General features: G+C 46.2%; 1 protein-coding gene across 1 annotated transcript in view; it reads left to right on the top strand.

Moving 5' to 3' along the window:
* Positions 1 to 21452, top strand: part of LOC134968720 (uncharacterized protein DDB_G0271670-like) — a gene marked incomplete at its 5' end in the record, with an annotated part of 60254 nt that overhangs the window by 28017 nt on the left and 10785 nt on the right. Inside the window, one exon of the mRNA XM_063944222.1 lies at positions 16144 to 16266. Within this exon, the coding sequence (XP_063800292.1) occupies positions 16144 to 16266 (123 nt within the window). The remainder of the gene's footprint in view (positions 1 to 16143; positions 16267 to 21452) is intronic.

Here is a 21452-nt window from a genome sequence, read left to right as displayed (position 1 = left end):
CCTTGAATTTGGTGGTGCAGAATTTTTTAAAAAACGACAGGGGCGTGCAAGAGATGCTGTCGGTGGCCAGAAGAATTGCGGGACACTTTCGGCGTACAGGCACCACGTACAGAAAACTGGAGCACCACCAAAAACTACTGAACCTGCCCTGCCATCATCTGAAGCAAGAAGTGGTAACGAGGTGGAATTCAACCCTCTATATGCTTCAGAGGTTGGAGGAGCAGCAAAAGGCCATTCAAGCCTATACAATTGAGCACGATATAGGAGGTGGAATGCACCTGTCTCAAGCGCAGTGGAGAATGATTTCAACGTTGTGCAAGGTTCTGATGCCCTTTGAACTTGCCACACGTGAAGTCAGTTCAGACACTGCCAGCCTGAGTCAGGTCATTCCCCTCATCAGGCTTTTGCAGAAGAAGCTGGAGACATTGAAGGAGGAGCTAACACGGAGCGATTCCGCTAGGCATGTGGGACTTGTGGATGGAGCCCTTAATTCGCTTAACAAGGATTCACAGGTGGTCAATCTGTTGAAATCAGAGCACTTCATTTTGGCCACCGTGCTCGATCCTAGATTTAAAGCCTACCTTGGATCTCTCTTTCCGGCAGACACAAGTCTGCTGGGGTTGAAAGACCTGCTGGTGAGAAAATTGTCAAGTCAAGCGGAACGCGACCTGTCAACAACATCTCCTCCTTCACATTCTCCCGCAACTGGGGGTGCGAGGAAAAGGCTCAGAATTCCGAGCCCACCCGCTGGTGGTGATGCAGGGCAGTCTGGAGCGACTGCTGATGCTGACATCTGGTCCGGACTGAAGGACCTGACAACGATTACGGACATGTCGTCTACTGTCACTGCATATGATTCTCTCACCATTGAAAGAATGGTGGAGGATTATATGAGTGACCGCATCCAAGTAGGCACGTCACACAGTCCGTACTTATACTGGCAGGAAAAAGAGGAAATTTGGAGGCCCTTGCACAAACTGGCTTTATTCTACCTAAGTTGCCCTCCCACAAGTGTGTACTCCGAAAGAGTGTTTAGTGCCGCCGCTCACCTTGTCAGCAATCGGCGTACGAGGTTACATCCAGAAAATGTGGAGAAGATGATGTTCATTAAAATGAATTATAATCAATTCCTCCGTGGAGACATTCACCAGCAGCAATTGCCTCCACAAAGTACACAGGGTGCTGAGATGGTGGATTCCAGTGGGGACGAATTGATAATCTGTGAGGAGGGGGATGTACACGGTGATATATCGGAGGATGATGATGAGGTGGACATCTTGCCTCTGTAGAGCCAGTTTGTGCAAGGAGAGATTAATTGCTTCTTTTTTGGGGGGGGTCCAAACCAACCCGTCATATCAGTCACAGTCGTGTGGCAGACCCTGTCACTGAAATGATGGGTTGGTTAAAGTGTGCATGTCCTGTTTATACAACATAAGGGTGGGTGGGAGGGCCCAAGGACAATTCCATCTTGCACCTCTTTTTTCTTTTCTTTTTCTTTGCGTCATGTGCTGTTTGGGGAGGGTTTTTTGGAAGGGCCATCCTGCGTGACACTGCAGTGCCACTCCTAGATGGGCCCGGTGTTTGTGTCGGCCACTAGGGTCGCTTATCTTACTCACACAGTCAGCTACCTCATTGCGCCTCTTTTTTTCTTTGCGTCATGTGCTGTTTGGGGAGGGTTTTTTGGAAGGGACATCCTGCGTGACACTGCAGTGCCACTCCTAGATGGGCCCGGTGTTTGTGTCGGCCACTAGGGTCGCTTATCTTACTCACACAGTCAGCTACCTCATTGCGCCTCTTTTTTTCTTTGCGTCATGTGCTGTTTGGGGAGGGTTTTTTGGAAGGGACATCCTGCGTGACACTGCAGTGCCACTCCTAGATGGGCCCGTTGTTTGTGTCGGCCACTAGGGTCGCTTATCTTACTCACACAGTCAGCTACCTCATTGCGCCTCTTTTTTTCTTTGCGTCATGTGCTGTTTGGGGAGGGTTTTTTGGAAGGGACATCCTGCGTGACACTGCAGTGCCACTCCTAAATGGGCCCGGTGTTTGTGTCGGCCACTAGGGTCGCTTATCTTACTCACACAGTCAGCTACCTCATTGCGCCTCTTTTTTTCTTTGCGTCATGTGCTGTTTGGGGAGGGTTTTTTGGAAGGGACATCCTGCGTGACACTGCAGTGCCACTCCTAGATGGGCCCGGTGTTTGTGTCGGCCACTAGGGTCGCTTATCTTACTCACACAGTCAGCTACCTCATTGCGCCTCTTTTTTTCTTTGCGTCATGTGCTGTTTGGGGAGGGTTTTTTGGAAGGGACATCCTGCGTGACACTGCAGTGCCACTCCTAGATGGGCACGGTGTTTGTGTCGGCCACTAGGGTCGCTTATCTTACTCACACAGCTACCTCATTGCGCCTCTTTTTTTCTTTGCGTCATGTGCTGTTTAGGGAGGGTTTTTTGGAAGGGCCATCCTGCGTGACACTGCAGTGCCACTCCTAGATGGGCACGGTGTTTGTGTCGGCCACTAGGGTCGCTTATCTTACTCACACAGCTACCTCATTGCGCCTCTTTTTTTCTTTGCGTCATGTGCTGTTTAGGGAGGGTTTTTTGGAAGGGCCATCCTGCGTGACACTGCAGTGCCACTCCTAGATGGGCACGGTGTTTGTGTCGGCCACTAGGGTCGCTTAGCTTAGTCATCCAGCGACCTAGGTGCAAATTTTAGGACTAAAAATAATATTGTGAGGTGTGAGGTATTCAGAATAGACTGAAAATGAGTGGAAATTATGGTTTTTGAGGTTAATAATACTTTGGGATCAAAATGACCCCCAAATTCTATGATTTAAGCTGTTTTTTAGGTTTTTTTGAAAAAAAACACCCGAATCCAAAACACACCCGAATCCGACAAAAAAAATTCGGTGAGGTTTTGCCAAAACGCGGTCGAACCCAAAACACGGCCGCGGAACCGAACCCAAAACCAAAACACAAAACCCGAAAAATTTCAGGCGCTCATCTCTACAGTTAAGTTGGTGTGTCCTGTTCCTTGTATACAACCTTATGATGAAGGTTCAATCATGAACTTTGGATGATGGGTCCTGGCTGTACGTTGCTGTCCAGGCTTGAAGAATGGGGTCCTATATTTAGCAGATGGATCTACAGTTGTATTGGAGATGACCCAAATATTAACCATGCGTGTTCAGTCCAATGATGAAGGTCTGGTTCAGGTCACATAAGAAGTCCAAAAGAATGAAGATCAAGTGGAAAATTCAATTATTGTCCTGGGGTGCAGCTGCGTTTACTGAGAGGGGCTGGTACAAAATATGGGGTTGGGTATGACACCGGAATACTGGCTTGCAGATAGCCAGCAAGGGAGAGGGGGAGGGGGGGAGTTTGCGAGCAGAGTGAACCCCTTGCAAGCTTGCTGCGCTCGCCGTGTTGTGGGCTCAGTGGCGAACTGCACTCGCCACAGGTTATATTCCCAGGTATTGTAACCGGCGGTTCACGTAACTACCTCCCCAAAATATGCCTGCCTGCTAGGGAGGCACAACTATGTTTCCCATCTTGCCACCCGCCACTGCGCAGGTTCTGCAGAAGGCCGCTAATGGGGCGTGACCATGCCCCACACTAGTACCAGGGCCAGGGGCATATCTAGAGAGGAGGAGGCTCGTTTGCAGGCTCCGTCTGGGCCCCGTCCCTCTAGCCAGTGGCATCGTTTAGCTCTGGGTAATAGGGTCCCTAGGGGTCCCTGAGTCTACAGCGCATGCGCAGATCTCTGTGAAAATGGTGCAGCGTCCATTTTCCCAGTGATTTTGCAGTGCTGCTACTGTGCTGGTATTACAAATATATATATTACATATTTTTGTAATATAATACATTATGGGGGTCATTCCGACTCGATCGCACGCTGCACTTCTTCGCAGCCATGCGATTGGGTCGGAACTGCGCATGTGCCGATGCCGCAGTGCGCCGGTGCATGGCAGTCATCGTTACATAGCGATCGCCTCTGAGACAAGGGCGGTCGCTAGGCGGGAGGGGGCTGAATGGCGGTGCTTAGCCACCATTTAGGGGGAGAAGTCCGGCCAACGCAGGCGTGGCCGGACCATTGGGGGGGGGGGGGGGGGGCGCGGCGGCTGCGTGAGCTGCGCTGGCCGGGAGTTACTCCTCAGATACAAAAGCATAGCCTCTGTGCGATGCTTTTGTATTTGCGCGGGGGGGGGGGGGGGCGGCACTGACATGCGGGCGGACAAGCCCTGTGCTGGGCGGATTAGCCCTGTGCTGGGCGTCCCCCCCGCATGTCTGAGTTAACTTAGCACAGCTACGATCAACTCGGAATGAGGGCCTATAAGTACTACAAATAATGAATGCAGGGTATGTGGTGTGGGCCCTTCAGGACTCCGGGGGCCCATGTGCACCACACACACTGCAGCCATTATAAATAGGCCAGTGTCAGGGCCTGACCCATCTGTTGGCAGCCCTGCTGGTGTCACATTACCCTATCCAAACACAACATAATAACATATTAAGGGGGTTAGTCCGAGATGAAAGTAGATCGCTTCATATTAGAGATGAGTGGGTTCGGTTCGTTGAGATCCGAACCCCCCCAAACTTCACCCATTTTACACGGTTCCGAGGCAGCCTCGGTTCTTCCCGCCTTGCTCGGTTAACCCAAGCGCGCCCGAACGTCATCATCCCGCTGTCGGATTCTCGCGAGATTCATATTCTATATAAGGAGCCGCGCGTCACCGCCATTTTCACTTGTGCATTGGAGATGATAGCGAGAGGACGTGGCTGCGTTTCTGTGTTCAGTGTGCTGCAAATATCTGTGCTCAGTGTGCTGCAAATATCTACGTTCTCTGCCTGAAAAACGCTCCATATCTGTGCTGCATTGTAGTATATAGTAGGAGGACAGTGCAGAATTTTGCTGACCACCAGTATATCTATAGCAGTACGGTACAGTAGTCCATTGCTCTACCTCTGTGTCATCAAGTCCATCCATACCTGTGCTGCATTTTAGTTGTGCGCAGTATATAGTAGGAGGACAGTGCAGAATTTTGCTGACCACCAGTATATATATAGCAGTACGGTACAGTAGTCCATTGCTCTACCTCTGTGTCGTCAAGTATACTATCCATCCATATCTGTGCTGCATTGTAGTATATAGTAGGAGGACAGTGCAGAATTTTGCTGACCACCAGTATATATATAGCAGTACAGTACAGTACAGTAGTCCATTGCTCTACCTCTGTGTCGTCAAGTATACTATCCATCCATATATGTGCTGCATTGTAGTTGTGTGCAGTATATGGTAGGAGGACAGTGCAGAATTTTGCTGACCACCAGTATATATATAGCAGTATGGTACAGTAGTCCATTGCTCTACCTCTGTTTCGTCAAGTATACTATCCATCCATACCTGTGCTGCATTTTAGTTGTGCGCAGTATATAGTAGGAGGACAGTGCAGAATTTTGCTGACCACCAGTATATATATAGCAGTACGGTACAGTAGTCCATTGCTCTACCTCTGTGTCGTCAAGTATACTATCCATCCATATCTGTGCTGCATTGTAGTTGTGCGCAGTATATAGTAGGAGGACAGTGCAGAATTTTGCTGACCACCAGTATATATATAGCAGTACAGTACAGTAGTCCATTGCTCTACCTCTGTGTCGTCAAGTATACTATCCATCCATATCTGTGCTGCATTGTAATTGTGCGCAGTGTATAGTAGGAGTACAGTGCAGAATTTTGCTGACCACCAGTATATATATAGCAGAACGGTACAGTAGTCCATTGCTCTACCTCTGTGTCGTCAAGTATACTATCCATCCATATCTGTGCTGCATTGTAGTTTTGCGCAGTATATAGTAGGAGGACAGTGCAGAATTTTGCTGACCACCAGTATATATATAGCAGTATGGTACAGTAGTCCATTGCTCTACCTCTGTGTCGTCAAGTTTACTATCCATCCATATCTGTGCTAAATTGCAGTATATAGTAGGAGGACAGTGCAGAATTTTGCTGACCACCAGTATATATATAGCAGTACGGTACAGTAGTCCATTGCTCTACCTCTGTGTCGTAAAGTATACTATCCATCCATATCTGTGCTGCATTGTAGTTTATAGTAGGAGGATAGTGCAGAATTTTGCTGACCACCAGTATATATATATAGCAGTACGGTACAGTAGTCCATTGCTCTACCTCTGTGTCGTCAAGTATACTATCCATCCATACCTGTGCTGCATTGTAGTTGTGCGCAGTATATAGTAGAAGGACAGTGCAGAATTTTGCTGTCAACCAGTATATGTATAGCAGTACGGTACAGTAGTCCATTGCTCTACCTCTGTGTTGTCAAGTATACTACCCATCCAAACCTGTGCTGCATTTTAGTTGTGCGCAGTATTTAGTAGGAAGACAGTGCAGAATTTTGCTGACCACCAGTATATATATAGCAGTACGGTACAGTAGTCCATTGCTCTACCTTTGTGTCGTCAAGTATACTATCCATCCATACCTGTGCTGCATTTTAGTTGTGCGCAGTATATAGTAGGAGGACAGTGCAGAATTTTGCTGACCACCAGTATATGTATAGCTTTACGGTACAGTAGTCCATTGCTCTACCTCTGTGTCGTCAAGTATACTATCCATCCATATCTGTGCTGCATTGTAGTATATAGTAGGAGGACAGTGCAGAATTTTGCTGACCACCAGTATATATATAGCAGTACAGTACAGTAGTCCATTGCTCTACCTCTGTGTCGTCAAGTATACTATCCATCCATATATGTGCTGCATTGTAGTTGTGCGCAGTATATAGTAGGAGGACAGTGCAGAATTTTGCTGCCCACCAGTATATATATAGCAGTATGGTACAGTAGTCCATTGCTCTACCTCTGTGTCGTCAAGTATACTATCCATCCATACCTGTGCTGAATTTTAGTTGTGCGCAGTATATAGTAGGAGGACAGTGCAGAATTTTGCTGACCACCAGTATATATATAGCAGTACGGTACAGTAGTCCATTGCTCTACCTCTGTGTCGTCAAGTATACTATCCATCCATATCTGTGCTGCATTGTAGTTGTGCGCAGTATATAGTAGGAGGACAGTGCAGAATTTTGCTGACCACCAGTATATATATAGCAGTACAGTACAGTAGTCCATTGCTCTACCTCTGTGTCGTCAAGTATACTATCCATCCATATCTGTGCTGCATTGTAGTTTTGCGCAGTATATAGTAGGAGGACAGTGCAGAATTTTGCTGACCACCAGTATATATATAGCAGTATGGTACAGTAGTCCATTGCTCTACCTCTGTGTCGTCAAGTTTACTATCCATCCATATCTGTGCTAAATTGCAGTATATAGTAGGAGGACAGTGCAGAATTTTGCTGACCACCAGTATATATATAGCAGTACGGTACAGTAGTCCATTGCTCTACCTCTGTGTCATAAAGTATACTATCCATCCATATCTGTGCTGCATTGTAGTTTATAGTAGGAGGATAGTGCAGAATTTTGCTGACCACCAGTATATATATAGCAGTACGGTACAGTAGTCCATTGCTCTACCTCTGTGTCGTCAAGTATACTATCCATCCATACCTGTGCAGCATTGTAGTTGTGCGCAGTATATAGTAGAAGGACAGTGCAGAATTTTGCTGTCAACCAGTATATGTATAGCAGTACGGTACAGTAGTCCATTGCTCTACCTCTGTGTTGTCAAGTATACTACCCATCCAAACCTGTGCTGCATTTTAGTTGTGCGCAGTATATAGTAGGAAGACAGTGCAGAATTTTGCTGACCACCAGTATATATATAGCAGTACGGTACAGTAGTCCATTGCACTACCTCTGTGTCGTCAAGTATACTATCCATCCATATCTGTGCTGCATTATAGTTGTGCGCAGTATATAGTAGGAGGACAGTGCAGAATTTTGCTGACCACCAGTATATATATAGCAGTACAGTACAGTAGTCCATTGCGCTACCTCTATGTCATCAAGTATACTATCCATCCATATCTGTGCTGCATTGTAGTTGTGCGCAGTATATAGTAGGAGGACAGTGCAGAATTTTGCTGACCACCAGTATATGTATAGCAGTACGGTACAGTAGTCCATTGCTCTACCTCTGTGTCGTCAAGTATACTATCCATCAAAACCTGTGCTGCATTTTAGTTGTGCGCAGTATATAGTAGGGGGACAGTGCAGAATTTTGCTGACCACCAGTATATATATATATATATATATATATATATAGCAGAACGGTACAGTAGTCCATTGCTCTACCTCTGTGTCGTCAAGTATACTATCCATCCATATCTGTGCTGCATTGTAGTTGTGCGCAGTATATAGTAGGAGGACAGTGCAGAAATTTGCTGTCAACCAGTATATATATATATAGCAGTACGGTACAGTAGTCCATTGCTCTACATCTGTGTCGTCAAGTATACTATCCATATCTGTGCTACATTGTAGTTGTGCGCAGTATTATAGTAGGAGGACAGTGCAGAATTTTGCTGACCACTTTTTTTAAGTGCTGACTATTTTTTTAAGTGCCTTCCTGTCTGACACTGCAGTGCCACTCCTAGATGGGCCAGGTGTTTGTGTCGGCCACTTGGGTCGCTTAGCTTAGCCATCTAGCGATCTTGGTGCCCCTCTTTTTTTCTTTGCATCATGTGCTGTTTGGGGACTATTTTTGGAAGTGCCATCCTGTCTGACACTACAGTGCCACTCCTAGATGGGCCAGGTGTTTGTGTCGGCCACTTGGGTCGCTTAGCTTAGTCATCCAGCGACCTCGGTGCAAATTTTAGGACTAAAAATAATACTGTGAGATGTGAGGTGTTCAGAATAGACTGGAAATGAGTGGAAATTATGGTTATTGAGGTTAATAATACTATGGGATCAAAATGACCCCCAAATTCTATGATTTAAGCTGTTTTTGAGGGGTTTTTGAAAAAAACACCCGAATCCAAAACACACCCGAATCCGACAAAAAATTTTCAGGGAGGTTTTGCCAAAACGCGTCCGAATCCAAGACACGGCCACAGAACCGAATCCAAAACCAAAACACAAAACCAGAAAAATTTCCAGTGCACATCACTACTTCATATGCAGCAAGATCTGCGGCCATCTCCTCACAAGCTGAGGGCTGCTCAGCACAGGACAAGGCTTTCCAGCATGTATGGTGCTGCCTCACAAAGGTGTCCACAATTTAATTATTTGACCCCTGCCTTCGCCGACCATTTTTTTTTACTTGGAGCCGCTGCATGTGATGTCACGCAGCTGCCCTTAAAGGGGCTTGCTGTGGTACATCATCGATGTAAAGCAATGATACTTATCCTGCTCTTGCATACCCTCCCACCTCTTATACTTTTTAGTTTGCAATAGTTCAGGTACAAAAAAGACCTTTAAGTGGTCATGATAGTGCAAAAATATGAAGATTAGAAAGACATAAATATATAAATGTACGTTCTTTTTATTCATGTATAATGACATTCAAACAATGTCACATTGCATTCACCTGATATATACATACAGTTAACCCATTTAGTAGCTATTCTTATTGCTACTACATTAAAATTCTACTGTATCTTTCTATAGATATATAGATAAATAGAACAACGTAATCATGAAATATAATCGTGACGCTACCAAATTACACTTGGGTTGAACTGTTTGTCAGTAGACATTTGGGCCACCTGTAAAGATGTAGATTTGCGTCCAAAGCTCATAAATAAAGACACAAGAGCGGAAAGTTTTAATTTGACAAGAGCGATGATTTTTTTTCATGGATTTTCCATGGGTTTTAAAGCATTTTTTTTTTTTACAGACAACTCTAAACTGGACTTACCTTTGAAATAACTACACTATGCAGCACAAACACTGTAAAATACTGTATGTACTTTTTCCACATTGTACACTATTACATTATGGCCATGGTGCTTTTTCCTATGACATGTATTGTTTGCATATATGTGAATTGCAGAAATGCTTACGTCTGACTGTTCATAAACCATTTATGTGTACTATATTAGCTGCTCTTATATTGACATTCCTACCATTATATTCTCTGTATTCACATTGGGGGCCTATTCATTAAGCACTGCTAATAGTATCCAACTTACTGTAAGTAGTAGCAGTGGATACTAAAACATCAGCGCAATTCAACATTATTCCAGTGCCGAGACAGATGATCCAAAGATCAACTATCTCTGTGATCTCTATCAATGGTACTACTGTAGGAGTGAAACTGTCATGAGCCACCGCTGTGGCTCATTCCTGTTTACATTCTGTTTATGTATTTCTGTTCACATTCCAGGTTTTCTCATGTGCCTGTTTAGGCCATTATGTGGTGAGTCTGTGTAATTGCAGCCTGTATCCTGTATGTGTGGTCTGTGCAGTCTCACCTGTTAAATAATTAGGCCATTACCTTGTGTCTGGCTTCCAGCCATCCTGATTGGGGCTTACTTTCTTTATTACTGAGCCTGCCCTTCATCTGAGGCCGGCTATAGTTTACTGGTTCCTGTATGTACCTGTGCCTGGTCCCTGTCCTATGGTGGAATCTTGATCCTGTGCAGTTGGTGCAATTGCAGTGCTTGTGATAACCGGTCCAGTTTGTATCCTGTGTGTCCTGTCATGCCAGAGTCCAGAGCACATTATCCCTGTCACCTGAGTTCCTGATTGTGTATGGGAGACCTAGCCTGGAAGTACTTTCAGACATCTCCAGCCTTACCTTGCCGTGTCTTGCTTTGTCCTGCCTTGCCTGGAATCCAGGGGTCTCCTGCAGCTATGTACTCTTGTTATCTGTACCCTGCCTTGCTCTGCCAAGTTCTTTAGGAACACACTGCTTTATGATTTATTATTCATACCATCCTGTGTATTGTACATGTATATACGGTTTTGTTGTTAATAACATCCTGTGCTTTGTAGTATATACGTATTTCTTGTATTAAGATTATATTCAAACCTGTGCATTGTTGCACTCATGTTCATTTGGTTATTTCTCTCCCATTTGTAGTCTCATTAGACTTAGCTAGTTTCTCCCCTTATTCTCTCTCAGTCTGGGTTGGTGCCTTATTACCTCGTAAGACCTGGGGGGCATCGAAGTCTGGGTGGGCCTAATTCGCCCATTCAAACGCTGCTGCTAAAGGAGAACTAGCTCTGCAGACGCCAACCAACTACTGGGAGAAATAACGGAGTTAGGGGTGGAGTCGGTGTTGCAGCCATTTCCCTTTCCCAGCTGCAGCTCACTCGTGAGTTCTGGAACTCCCTAGTTGCCACCCGCACCCCTACTTTTAAGGATATTGAATAGGCCTCTTAAAGAAAGGATGCCATATTAATGTGCCTTTGGAAAATGTATGCTACAGGTTAAGTATCCCATATCCAAATATCCGAAATACGGAATATTCCGAAATACGGACTTTTTGGAGCGAGAGTGAGATAGTGAAACTTTTGTTTTCTGATGGCTCAGTGTACACAAACTTTATTTAATACACACAGTTATTAAAAATATTGTATTAAATGACCTTCAGGATGTGTGTATAAGGTGTATATGAAACATAAATGAATTGTGTGAATGTAGACACACTTTGTTTATTGCACAAAGTTATAAAAAATATTGGCTAAAATTACCTTCAGGCTGTGTGTATAAGGTGCATATAAAACATAAATGCATTCTGTGCTTAGATTTAGGTCCCATTGCCATGATATCTCATTATGGTATGCAATTATTCCAAAATACGGAAAAATCCGATATCCAAAATACCTCTGGTCCCAAGCATTTTGGATAAGGGATACTCAACCTGTATCAGTAAATGTTTCTAGTATTGTCAATGTAAAATATATACTTTATTAACATTTGGTAATCCTGGAGAGATTGCTTCTCCTTCCATGGGAAGAAAATGCTCACAGTTACATCAACACTTATGATGTCCTTGAGAATTCTTGAATACAAGTCTGCAATAAAAATAAAATAGAAAATGACAGTGGTGTAGCTGTGTTAACGAGTAAAGTGTATGTTGGCTGACACTCCTGGAGGAACTGGACGCGGTGAGGAAAGAGGTGGCAGAGGGTTTACTTGGCAATACTTTAGACAAAGAAGTGGTACTGTACCTCCCTTAGGAAACCTTGCATTCAAAGATGACAAAAAACTCTGCACAATGATAGACCAGGATAATTTGAAACTACAGACAGCAATAATCTACACAAAAATTGCATTTATATTTCAACCACTTAAATAATAATCATAGTAAACAAAGAGTTAAGCTAGGTATACACTGTTAGATTTTTTTGGGGGGTCGACCAGACAATCGGCTGATTTTTTTCGGGAAATTGTAGGCACCAATATTTAATCTACATGCTATAATATATTTTTTTTAAAGTTACCAATTTTCTGCCACATTAAACTGCATTTGCATATATCCGTCCTCAAGGAGGATGACATAGTGACAGGAAAACATAGGAAATATGGGCATTGAGAATGCACACACACTGCTCAACATCGGGATATTGTGTCCGCGATTTTTGGTTTGGGACAACAGATTGCTAAATCCATCGCTCGTGTGTGTGGGCAAGATTTTCCAGAATTATTGGCGGAATACCAAAATGATCCTTCGTACACACTATACAATAAAGTTGGCCAAGAACCCAATTATTGGCAAATCGGCTCAATAATTGTATAACGTGCACCTAGCTTTATTCTGTTATGGTAGTAAAGGAGGATTCTGTAAATAATGGTAAGCATTCGTGAAAGACCTGACTGAACAACCTATTAAGTTCCTTAAAGATTAAGGAACTGGTATTCACTTGTCTATTCAGTTACATGGTCAACAGTTATCATGTCAACATTCATAATGCTGACACCACAATGATGACAATAGAATGTTGACATAGACCAACATGTCAACCGGCACCATGTTGACATCCTCATAATGTCAATATGTTTGCAGTGTTGACAAATTAAATGTCATCATATGAAATATCAATATTCTCAGAATGCAGGCGGTAAGGTTTAGGTGCCACTGGGAGGGTTAGGCTCAGGGAAGGGGGGGAGGGGAGGTTAGGGTTATAATTTGGTGGGAGAAGTTTAGGCTTAATCACTAGGAGGAGTATGAGGGTTAGGGGTAGGGAATAGGGCTAGGGACTGCAGGAATATGCTCTTACAAGCTGCATGAGATGCAGGGAGCAGCCCAGCAGCCGAGGAAGTGATTCACATAGACTATGTGACATGATATGGGGGCCTTTTTATGTATACACTTAAAGCTTGCACACAAGGACACGATCCCTGTGTCCTAAATGTTACTTTTTAAGGCCCACTGTTCTATGTGCCCCAGGCCCCCCAAAGGATTAATCCAGCTCTGGGAGGGTGCATAGCAGGAATACAGATGGGGTAGGTGCATGGCAAGCATACAGATAGGTGGTAGGTGTATGGCAAGCATACAGATAGGGGGTAGGTGCATGGCAAGCATACAGATAGGGGGTAGGTGCATGGCAAGCATACAGATAGGGGGTAGGTGTATGGCAAGCATACAGATAGGGGGTAGGTGTATGGCAAGCATACAGATAGGGGGTAGGTGCATGGCAAGCATACAGATAGGGGGTAGGTGTATGGCAAGCATACAGATAGGGGGTAGGTGTATGGCAAGCATACAGAGAGGTGGTAGGTGTATGGCAAGCATACAGATAGGGGGTAGGTGCATGGCAAGCATACAGATAGGGGGTAGGTGTATGGCAAGCATACAGATAGGGGGTAGATGATGTATGGAAAGCATACAGATAGGGGGTGGGTGTATGGCAAGCATACAGATAGGTGGTAGGTGTATGGCAAGCATACAGATAGGGGGTGGGTGTATGGCAAGCATACAGATAGGTGGTAGGTGTATGGCAAGCATACAGATAGGTGGTAAGTGTGTGGCAAGCATACAGATACGAGGTAGGTGTATGGCAAGCATACAGATAGGGGGTAGATGTTTGGCAAGCATACAGATAGGGGGTAGGTGTATGGCAAGCATACAGATAGGGGGTAGATGTTTGGCAAGCATACAGATAGGGGGTAGATGATGTATGGCAAGCATACAGATAGGGGGTAGAGGTTTGGCAAGCATACAGATAGGGGGTAGATGTTTGGCAAGCATACAGATAGGGGGTAGATGTTTGGCAAGCATACATATAGGGGGTAGATGATGTATGGCAAGCATACAGATAGGTGGTAGGTGTATGGCAAGCATACAGATAGGGGGTGGGTGTATGGCAAGCATACAGATAGGTGGTAGGTGTATGGCAAGCATACAGATAGGGGGTGGGTGTATGGCAAGCATACAGATAGGGGGTAGATGTTTGGCAAGCATACAGATAAGGAGTAGGTGTATGGCAAGCATACAGATAGGGGGTAGATGTTTGGCAAGCATACAGATAGGGGGTAGATGATGTATGGCAAGCATACAGATAGGGGGTAGATGTTTGGAAAGCACACAGATAGGGGGTAGATGTTTGGCAAGCATACAGATAGGGGGTAGATGTTTGGCAAGCATACAGATAGGGGGTAGATGATGTATGGCAAGCATACAGATAGGTGGTAGGTGTATGGCAAGCATACAGATAGGGGGTGGGTATATGGCAAGCATACAGATAGGGGGTGGGTGTATGGCAAGCATACAGATAGGTGGTAGGTGTATGGCAAGCATACAGATAGGGGGTAGGTGTATGGCAAGCATACAGATAGGGGGTAGATGTTTGGCAAGCATACAGATAGGGGGTAGATGATGTATGGCAAGCATACAGATAGGTGGTAGGTGTATGGCAAGCATACAGATAGGGGGTAGATGTTTGGCAAGCATACAGATAGGGGGTAGATGTTTGGCAAGCATACAGATAGGGGGTAGATGATGTTTGGCAAGCATACAGATAGGGGGCAAATGTTTGGCAAGCATACAGATAGGGGCTGGGTGCACGGCAGGCATACAGATAGGGGCTGGGTGTACGGCAGGCATACAGATAGAGGCTGGGTATATGGCAAGCATACAGATAGGGGGTGGGTGTATGGCAAGCATACAGATAGGTGGTAGGTGTATGGCAAGCATACAGATAGGGGGTAGGTGTATGGCAAGCATACAGATAGGGGGTAGATGTTTGGCAAGCATACAGATAGGGGGTAGATGTTTGGCAAGCATACAGATAGGGGGTAGATGTTTGGCAAGCATACAGATAGGGGGTAGATGATGTATGGCAAGCATACAGATAGGGGGTAGATGTTTGGCAAGCATACAGATAGGGGCTGGGTGCACGGCAGGCATACAGATAGGGGCTGGGTGTACGGCAGGCATACAGTTAGGGGCTGGGTGCACGGCAGGCATACAGATAGGGGCTGGGTGCATGGCAGGCATACAGATAGGGGCTGGGTGCACGGCAGGCATACAGATATTGGGTAGGTACATGGTACGATACAAAAATGTATCTATGTATAGAAGCAAGTACAGTATACTTCTTGGTAATAGGGCACTTTTGTCATAACAAAAAAACTAACACTTCCTTTTATAGGCACAAATATGACTTATTTTGTTAGTGCGGTACATTTTTTCTTTATATCCAAGACTAGCAATAGGTATCCAGCAATTACAAAAATCCAAGTTGTTAATAGTGCCTCAGCCATAGAGGGGTTAATGTAAGCCTACTGATAGATTAGTATGTCATGAGAAAAACAAAGCAAAATCGGATAATTAAGACAGAGAAAATGCTCCAAAGAAGCCACATCTGTGCCCAAACAGCCGCTTCCAGTCCCCACTGCTGTACTTAACGCTCGTTAATGTGCTATTGTTTACTCACAATTAAACTCTTTACCATTAATTTAACTTTCAGGCGCTCAATCGGCCACAAGCACTGAGGTCCCAGCGCCTGGACAGATGTGTTTTATACACTTGTATAAACACGGCTCTCGTTAGGAAGTTAAGCGTGTAGAGCAAGCTGATTACAGCACAATGCAGGATGCTTCATTATAGAGAGTCCCTGAGGGAGAATAGATGAAGCTTGAGGTCTGTACAATCCAGGATCATTCCGTTAAATATACCTGGGTAAGTTTACACCTGACAATACTCCTTGACACATCACTTTTACATTTTTTATTCTGTACTTTAACATATTCTTTACTTTTTAAACAGAAGATGGTCATCTTTTGGCTCATTGCTTATACAAAAAGGACAACATTGTCCTATAGACTGGCAGATCTATGCTGCAATCAACCAATTACCACAACACATATTGTGTCTGATTCTGAGTTGGATGTAAGTTCAAATGTGGACAGCTCCTGCTGATATGTGCAAACTGCGCCTGTACCGAAGAAAGCAATCGCACACTGCACACGAGCTGCATCATGCATGTGCATAAGGAGGGAGACGGAATTTGCGGATGGATTGATAAATCTATGGATGGATCACTCTTTCCACTACCAGGCAGTCTCATGGAACTGGTCTACTGTGTCGCAGAGTCATTGGAGTGTTGTGTAGGTGTGTAGTCCTGATACTAATGACAATGGTTGCTGCTGGTGATGGAAAAACAGTGGGTGGTATGACAATACAGTGAAGATGGACAGTTATTCACCATAGATAGGGGGATTCTCTCATTACTGTAATGGGCCCTACACACATACCGATCCGCTGCCGAGCTGCCCGACGTGGATACGGCCGACGGGCAACTCGGCGGCAGGGGGGGGGGGGGAGGTGATGGGGGGAGTGAAGTTTCTTCACTCCCCACATCACCCGACTCCATAGCACTGCACGCTAATATGGACAATCTCGTCCATATTGGCCTGCATGCAGGGGCGGATCCAGAAGAAAATGATAGGGGGGGCACCATGGAAGGGGCAAGTACATTTGCGTGCAGCTTCGGTGCATGTGAGGTGGCGCTTCTTATACAATGCCCACAGTTGTAGCGCTCATTATGCAATGTCCACTGTACTGGTAGTGCCCCTTATATAGACCCCATAGTAGTGGTGTCCCTTATGCAATGCCCGTATTGCCCCCAGTAGTAATGTTGCCTGTAGTAATGCCCCCAGTCATTATGCCCCCAGTGGTAATGCCCCTGCAGTTATGACCCCAGTAGTTTAGCCACCAGTAGTAATGCCCCCCTATAGTTTGCCCCATTGTAGTTTAGCCCCTGTAGTTATGCCCCCCTTATAGTTTAGCCACCAGTAGTAATGCCCCCCTGTAGTTTGCCCCATTGCAGTTTAGCCCCTGTAGTTATGCCCCCCTTATAGTTTAGCCTCCAGTAGTAATGCCCCCAATAGTTTGGCCCCTGTAGTTATGCCCCCAGTAGTTTGGCTCCCCCTGTAGTTTAGCCCCCAAGTAGTAATGCCCCTGTAGTTTAGCCCCCAAGTAGTAATGCCCCCAATAGTTTGGCCCCTGTAGTTATGCCCCCAGTAGTTTGGCTCCCCCTGTAGTTTAGCCCCCAAGTAGTAATGCCCCTGTAGTTTAGCCCCCAAGTAGTAATGCCCCCTGTAGGTGCCCCCCAGTAATAATGCCCCCAGTAGCTGCCCCCCCAGTAATAATGCCCCCAGTAGCTGCCCCCCCAGTAGTGATGCCCCCAGTTATAATGCCCCCAGTAGTAATGCCCCCCCTCAGTAGTGATGCCCCTTGTTGATGCCCCCCCCAGTAGTAATGCCCCTTGTTGGTGCCCCCCCAGTAGTAATGTCCCCCCGTAGTTTCCCCCAGGAGATGCCCCCGCTGCATTAAGGAAGAAAAAAACATAATACTTACCGAGCCCCGTTCCCGCGCCGCTGCAGTCCTACTTCTGGCTGGCGTCCTCTCCTCAGTACTATGAGAGAGACGTCATGACTGACGTCTCTCCCATAGCGCACGGCGCAGTGACAGCGCCGGAAGCCGGAGCTCAGTACTGAGCTCCTGCCTCCGGCTACCGCTGTGCAGGGAGACGGGCGCTTGCTGGTAACACAATCTCAGCGGGCGCCCGTCATCTCCCTGTGCGGCGCCGCCGCCGCGGGGGGGGTGGACGGGGGACAAGGGGGGGAAGCCACAAATGACAGGGGGGGCACGGGCCCGAGTGCCCCCCCCCCTGGATCCGCCACTGCCTGCATGCATAAGCGACGGGGCACTAATGATTAACAATCGAGGGGCCGCACATCGTTAATCGTTGGTGCCTACACACAGAACGAAATGCACAAGTTCTCGTTCATTTATGAACGAGAACGATCATATCGTTCTGTTTTATCTGCCAGTGTGTAGGGTCCATAAGATACACTACTAGGTTGGATACTAAGGGGTCTATTCATACAGAAAACGAAAACAGAATTGCTACTTTTATCACTATACATCGCATTGCTTCGATGCGATGTATAGCTGTGATAAGTAGCAATTCATGTATACTTACCCTTCCGACGATGCGCTGCGGTGTCTGGGGCTCCTGTGGTGAGGTCATCTCCAGCGGTCCTTCCCAGCGATGCGAGGGGTACAGCGGCGGGTCCCTTTGCGCATGCGCAGGGTGTTGACCTCCCGGCCGGCCGCAGTGGTTGCTGGGAGGTCGGGGGGCGAAGCCAGCGCGAGGTGCAGAGCAGCGATCAGGGAAGCATTGAGCTTCCCTGATGTCTCCGCACTACAGTTCAGGTTACGCCATCCTGAGATGGCGAACCTGAACTCCGTGGAGAAGCGGAATGCAGAGCTTTCCGCACCTTCATGAATCGCACTCACCATACAAAGGTATGGTGATGCGATTCAGGCAGAGAGCGGGAGTACCGCTGGAGAAGTCAGAGACTTCTCCACGGTAACCCGCTCTGTAAATTGCAGTAGGCAGAGAAAAGCCCTGTTTAACGCAAAACAGGGCTTTTCACTGCTGCATGAATAGACCCCTAAAACACAAGAGCAATCTGAAGATCAACTGTCTTTGTGATCCCTATCAATGCTACTTCCGTAGCTGTGAAACTTAGCAGAGTTGTGTCTGACTCTGCAGAGCTAGTGCAGACCGCCACGGCTGTACAGTAAAACGTGTCTGACTCATAGTGGGCCTGAGTTAGTTTTATGTTTGCACCCGAAAATATGTGTCCTCCTACATCTTTGTACATTTTATACTTGCGACTTCTTCCGCTTAAAGGGGGGACAGGGAAGGAAAGGTACGGATAAGCATAGTCTGGATACAGTGTGTTGCAATATAATTAGAGATGTGTGGTTTGGTTTAAAAAAATCTTAACTCAGAGGGTCATTCAGATCTGATCAGTGGGTTGCTAATTTTTCTGTGCTGCGTTAAGATAGTCGCCGCCTCCAGGTGGAGTGTATATTCGCCGTGCAAGTGTGCGATGTTATGTGTACACCGAGCTGCTAAAATCCACTTTGTGCAGTCACTGCGCAGCCCAGGACTTACTCCTACAGTGCGACCATATCAGGCTGATTGGGGCCGGAGCTGATGTCAAACACCCTCCCTGAAAATGCTTGGGAATGCCAGCGTTTTCCCGACCACTCCCAGTAAACAGTCAGTTGCCACCCACAAATGGCTTCCTCCTGTCAGTCACCTTGTGAACACCCGTGTAAATTGAATTTTCGCACCATCCCATTGCTGGCCGGCCATGCCCGTCTGTGTTGTCCAACGCGTGTGCGCATTGCAGTGCATAAACATGCGCATTTAGTACCTGATCGCCAGATCTGAATGACCCCCTCAATTCGGAGCTTTCCACAGTTGGGAACTTGGATTTTGGATTGCTTGTAAGTCCCTCCCTCCTGATTTCAGCAGTGGTGGAAGTCCCAAAGACAATGGAGTCAACCTCTGAAGGGGCAAACGGCCTGACCGTCTCCATTGCCTCTGATGAGCAGTGCTTCAATGATGGGGGGGGGGGGGGGGGGCGTCTCCCACCTGCTCCCCAACCACTTCTACCATGAAGCGGCTCGTACTGTTTTGGAGTCGGAAGGCTCCTTATAAGTTGCTTTCTACATTACTTATCTGCTTAGGGAGGAGTGGCAGTGGTGGCGGCAGTGTTTAGGACACTAACTGTGTATTTGTGCATATGGGGCTGTGTGTATGCATTTGGGGCTTAGTGTGTGCATATTGGGCTGAGTGTGTGTGCATATGGTGCTGAGTGTGTGTGCATATGGGGCTGTGTGCATAAATGGGGATGTCTGTGTGTATATTAGGGTGGCTGTGTATGTGTGTGTGTGTATGTATGAGGATGTGTGTGTGTATATGGGGATGTATGTGTGTATATGGGGGTGTCTGTGTGTATATGGGGATGTCTGTGTGTATATGGAGGTGGCTGTGTGTGTGTGTATATTTGGGGTTGTTGTGTGTGTATGAGGATGTCTGTGTGTATATGGGGGTGACTGTGTATATGAGGATGTCTGTGTGTGTGTGTGTGTGTGTGTGTGTGTGGGGATGTCTGTGTGTGTATATGGGGGTGTCTGTGTGTATATGGGGATGTCTGTGTGTGTATATGGGGGTGGCTGTATGCATGTGTATATGAGGATGTCTGCATGTATATGTGGGTAGCTGTGTGTGTGTATGTATGAGGATGTCTGTGTGTGTATATGGGGGTGTCTGTGTGTATATGGGGATGTCTGGGGATGTCTGTGTGTATATAGAGGTGGCTGTATGCATGTGTATATGAGGATGTCTGCGTGTATATGTGGGTGGCTGTGTGTGTGTATGTATGAGGATGTCTGTGTGTGTATATGGGGGTGTCTGTGTGTATATGAGGATGTCTGTGTGTATATGGAGGTGGCTGTATGCATGTGTATATGAGGATGTCTGCATATATATGTGGGTGGCTGTGTGTGTGTGTATGTATGAGGATTTCTGTGTGTATATGGGGGTGTCTGTGTGTATATGAGGGTGTCTGTGTGTATATGGAGGTGGCTGTGTGTGTGTGTATATGATGATGTTTGTGTGTATTTTGGGGGTTGCTGTGTGTGTGTATGAGGATGTATGTGTGTATATGGGGGTGACTGTGTATTAGAGATGAGCGCTGGAAATTTTTCGGGTTTTGTGTTTTGGTTTTGGGTTCGGTTCCGCGGCCGTGTTTTGGGTTCGACCGCGTTTTGGCAAAACCTCACCGAATTTTTTTTGTCGGATTCGGGTGTGTTTTGGATTCGGGTGTTTTTTTCAAAAAACCCTAAAAAACAGCTTAAATCATAGAATTTGGGGGTCATTTTGATCCCAAAGTATTATTAACCTCAAAAACCATAATTTACACTCATTTTCAGTCTATTCTGAATACCTCACACCTCACAATATTATTTTTAGTCCTAAAATTTGCACCGAGGTCGCTGTGTGAGTAAGATAAGCGACCCTAGTGGCCGACACAAACACCGGGCCCATCTAGGAGTGGCACTGCAGTGTCACGCAGGATGTCGCTTCCAAAAAACCCTCCCCAAACAGCACATGACGCAAAGAAAAAAAGAGGCGCAATGAGGTAGCTGTGTGAGTAAGATAAGCGACCCTAGTGGCCGACACAAACACCGGGCCCATCTAGGAGTGG

This window comes from Pseudophryne corroboree, chromosome 11 (genome assembly GCF_028390025.1).
Source record: "Pseudophryne corroboree isolate aPseCor3 chromosome 11, aPseCor3.hap2, whole genome shotgun sequence".
Taxonomy (NCBI): Eukaryota; Metazoa; Chordata; class Amphibia; order Anura; family Myobatrachidae; genus Pseudophryne; species Pseudophryne corroboree.
The sequence above is the reverse complement of the archived record's forward strand: the minus strand, read 5'-3'. Positions and strand labels throughout refer to the sequence as shown.